The following is a 4,635-nucleotide window of genomic DNA, read 5'->3' on the forward strand; positions in this document are numbered from 1 at the left end:
CTATATGTAGAAAACAGAAATTTCCAAAAGCATGCCTAACGAAACACAAATCTGTTCTGGATGTTGCAAATATCATGCTAATACTGTTAGAAAAAGTGCCCCTCAACAAATTCAATAAAACCATCTTCTTGTAAACCAATAGAGAAAAAGGAACAATGTAAACAACAAGAGCCATTGTAGGAATCAGTCATACAAGAAAGAAGGTCAAAAACACAAGACCAGAAAATATAATTAAGCAAGAGAGAATTGAAAATTTCCTGCAGTTTCAATTTCGAACAGAAGGGATTCAATTTTGAAGGTAATAAATAACAACACGCAAATATTAGAAACAAGGCAGCATTAAATGATACAACATGAAATGTTAACACAGAATGTGCATTTTGTTTCATTCCACCTTTCTACAATTCCTTCAGTAATTATTCTGGGAGTTGCTATTACTGCTTGACCATCTCCTGAAAGTGCATGCGACAAGACTCCTCCCTGCAAAAAGGCCTAACCGTGACTTGAACATTGTTGATCGACCACTACTGCTTGATGGAATATCAGAAGCAGCGATCTGGGTGACCATTGGAGGAAACTCCACGCCATTCTCCTGGGCTCCACCATCGCTAGCACTGGCATCCTGATGTTCAACTTCACTTATATCCAAATTGATAGCCAATGATCCCCTACATGCTCTCAACCAATCCGCACCCTCGCAGGTTACTGCCCTGCACTTTTTAACCTTCACCTTGACCAGATTAGGACAACCGCTGGCAAGAGCTTCCATACCATGGTCAGAGACGGGGCAGCTCTTGATGCAAAGCTTCTTCAGTGCCATACATTTAGCAGCAATACACGATATCTCGGCATCACCTATAGTATCACTACCACATAGAGCCAATCGTTCCAGATTCTGGCAATTGGCCGCGAGCAACCCCAAACTCAAAGAAGTAGGATTAACACCAATAAGAACCAACTCCTGAAGGTTAGGGCAACGTTTAGCAACGACAATAAGACCCTCGTCGCCTATCCTATTTGCTTTACATCCGTCAATATGGAGCTTCCGCAGCAACTTGCAGCGATCGGCAATGGATACAAGTCCCGCATTTGTACACTCGGGAATCTTAACAAGGTGTAAAATTTCCAGATCCAAGGAACTTGAGAGAGCTGCGAGGCCTATGTCGCTAACCTGGATTCTCTCGAGATGGACTTCTACCAAACCAGTAACTCGATCTGCGATGGCTTCCAGGAGCTTATCCCAATCTCCGGAGCAACGAAATAGTTTTAGAGTTCTGAGATTCTTAGCGCCGGCGATAAGCGGACCAAAACACTGTCCATTGTAAAGCTCCTTGAGGCATATAATCTTGAGGGACGAGGCAGCGACACCCGGTCCGATAGGCTTAGCAGCAGCCCCATCCGTGATGCCGCGGAGGCGCTTGACGGACAGCTCTTCGAGAGAGGAACAGTTATCCAGGATTGCGTTCATGCCCTTGGCACCGAACATGCAGGAACCACAGGATAACTTCTTCAAACCCTTGCAGTTCTTAACGAATGCCTCCATGCCGGCATCGGTCAATTCGCGGCAAGCACGAAGCTTGAGTCGTGTAAGGTTTCGGCATCGCAGAGAGATTTGAAGGAGAGCATCGTCGCCGATGCTGACGGATCGTCGGTCGCATTTCAAAGCTAGTTTGGTTACAGCGTCGAATCGAGAAAACAGAGAAGGAATGAGAGGTTGGAGATCGGATTCGGCCTTCAGTGATAGGCGGTGTCGGCTCTGTCCTTCAACCCGAAACCACCGGCGACAAACGAGAGAGCATCGTTTGCGGTCGCCGGATCCGAGGGACTGGAAAATGCAGGCCAAACACTCATCCGGAAGATCAGAAATGTAATCACAAGTCCCGTCTACGTTTTGAAGCTCGGGGGTCACGTCGACCTGCACAGGAGAGATTGAACCCATCGATCTATTCTTGGTCCGGTGACTGGGGTTGATGGAATCACGGCGGTTTGACGCCGATGGGACACCGGCAGTCGAAACCGACTGGCCCATCCACGGCGATCGGGGTAGAAAGGTATTCTGCGTATGCAGCAGAAGCAGCAGCAGCAGCCTGCCTTTGTTTCCTATTCGCAGCGCAAAGTGAGGAAGGTGTTCCTCTTCTTTTTCTTCTTCCTCTTCTTCTTCTCTCTCGCTCTACCACATAGACGGACTTGAAACTGAAGTTAATTTTGTTTTATTTCTTATTTTTGAGATTTATGTATAATTCCATAAACACGGAGGTTCAGGATAGAAACAGTATATATCTATAAATAGATAGAAGAAGAAGAAGAAATAAATAAAATATGATAAGATATATATATAATAAAAAGGCAACCACTGCATTAGCAGGGATGCTGAGTCTTTGGTGCAGCGTGATGAAATGAAATATTGCCATCTGAAAGAAAATTAATTTTGAATGGTCAAAGTCAAACAATCAAAGTATACGATTTGAGGCGCTTCCTATTCCGGTAAACATTACCGTTTAATCGACGGCTGTGAGTGACTTTGACTAGTTTTTCTTCCCCAATCACGATTACTGGTGTATAAACTGCGGCGATGGGATGTATACTCTATGCGACATTGTCAATGGTCAAACAACCTTCAGTTATATCAAGAAGAGAAAGAAACTTGGTTCAACCATCACAATCAAGTAGCCCTAAAAAAATCGCTCGTGCTTTATATTGTTATTCATGTGGAGATATTCGCAATACATGGTGGATAGACTGTAAAATCGATGTGACATGCGTGAGGAGCAAATAACTTTTCAAAATGATGAGACGGGATCTTCTCCTCACAAATGGGCGCCCTCACATGAACATCCACCGTGCATTGAGAACATCTCCCGTGAATAATAATTGATAAATACGGGAGCTGTTCGCAATGCATGGTAGGATGTGTGTGTGAGGCGCTAGGTATAAGGAGCAGATCCGGTCTCCAAAATGATATGGATTTGGCGCAATGACGTGGGGAGCATGGTTTTCAAAATTGGATTGGACCAGACGATCAAATTAGAAAAACTGGAAACCGATCAAGTGATTGGTTTTTTATTTTCCCCAAAACCATTGATTTTGGTCAGTAAATCGCTAATTCGGGCAATTAATTGTTTTGAACCATTTTGACTGTTTTTTTATTTTTTTATTTTTTGTTAAAACGGGCCAATCAGGCCGATCGTTTGGCCCGTTCAACCCGATAACCGGACCCCTGACCGGTTCATTCTTTGGGTCGTTTTTAAAAACCATGCTTGGGAGCATGTAATTACAGACTCTCACGTATACTACAATATACTCACATATACTACAATATACTCTATCCATACTTATAGATTCAAAGGTGCATTGCTATATAATTAGCACTAGCAGATTCCAATACAGAAGTTCAAAGCTACAAACCAACCATTTAGCGTGTATTTGGAACCTGGGCATATATTGAATAAATGCTGCCACATAAGTGTATTTGTATTTCTACAAATACAAATATAAATTTGTAGAGTGTAAAACCTTAAATTTTGTATTATTTTGTATGTATTTGCACATTATTAATTTGTATTTGTATTTCTTCTAAATTGAGACAAGATTTGAAAAGGTAGGTATTGATTTATGTGTGCATCTACTGTTTGGGGGAAGCTTTATTTTAGTGCTTCCCCCAAAGGGTAGGCATTTATTCATTGTTTTGCTGATGTGGTGTCTAACGGTATTTAAGTGTCAATAAACGGGTTCATTATTGCTTTTCTCGGTTTTGCAAACAAACAAATATAAACGTTTAATGAATAAATGTCCACAAATCCAAATACATACCTAATGTTTTCACTTCATATGTTTCCTTGGTTTTCTTGCACAAACTACCTAACTTGGGATTATGTTACCTTTCTTTTTTCTTTTTTTCTTTTTTCTTCTTTAATCTTTAGTTGTTTTAATGTCTAAAATTATATGTTATTAATTTAATTTTTATCTTCATTGTGATCATGCAAAAGAAACCTATTAGACCCTTGAAAAGGAAATCAAATAATCTTGGTGTGTCCGGAAGCGTGTCATTAAACACCCCGGAACACCAATTTAAACATTTATAATTTTTACCGTTTCTCAAACAATTACTAATGTAGTAAATAGGTGAGAACATGTTGTATCCATAGGGAAGCAAGTGAAAAATTAATATATACTTAGATCCAGACAAGAGAATACAATTGAGAATTGAAGAAAATAAGAAAATAGAATCTATTATTGCTGAAATTAAATGTTTCGAATTTAAACAAGGCAATAAATAAAAATAAGAATTTAATAAAGTATGAGAATCAACAAAGGAAATAAAAGAAATTATTAAATAAAATGATCCAAAATCCGAATCCGATGGCGGTAGCTGTAGATCCGCCAAACAGCTTGCAGAAACCCCTCCTGACAAGAACCGGGCGTCTGTCCTTTCTACAACCCTTGAACCCCTCGAGACACCTTAACCTTGAATCGAACGAATTCAGATCTGCAAAACAGAGAGACAAACAAGAATTAAATCTAAAAGATTGTAGAAATAAAAATAACAAAAAAGAAAAGAATGGTTGATCAGATCCAGTGGTAGTAGTTTGCAGATTGGTTGAACAGCTTGTAGGAACCCCTCCTGACAAAATTTGG

The 4,635-nt window shown here is 40.4% G+C and overlaps 1 protein-coding gene across 1 annotated transcript; it reads right to left on the reverse strand.

Moving 5' to 3' along the window:
• Positions 1-246: 246 nt before the first annotated feature.
• LOC148877256 (F-box protein At1g47056-like) lies at positions 247-2,536 on the reverse strand. The gene has a single exon (XM_088983809.1). It carries the CDS (start codon positions 2,027-2,029, stop codon positions 410-412), a length of 1,620 nt encoding a protein of 539 aa, XP_088839935.1. The 5' UTR covers positions 2,030-2,536; the 3' UTR covers positions 247-409.
• Positions 2,537-4,635: the final 2,099 nt, after the last annotated feature.

The sequence above is a fragment of the Nelumbo lutea genome, chromosome 1 (assembly GCF_056320005.1).
Source record: "Nelumbo lutea isolate HS-2025 chromosome 1, American lotus-T2T, whole genome shotgun sequence".
In the NCBI taxonomy this organism is placed as follows: domain Eukaryota; kingdom Viridiplantae; phylum Streptophyta; class Magnoliopsida; order Proteales; family Nelumbonaceae; genus Nelumbo; species Nelumbo lutea.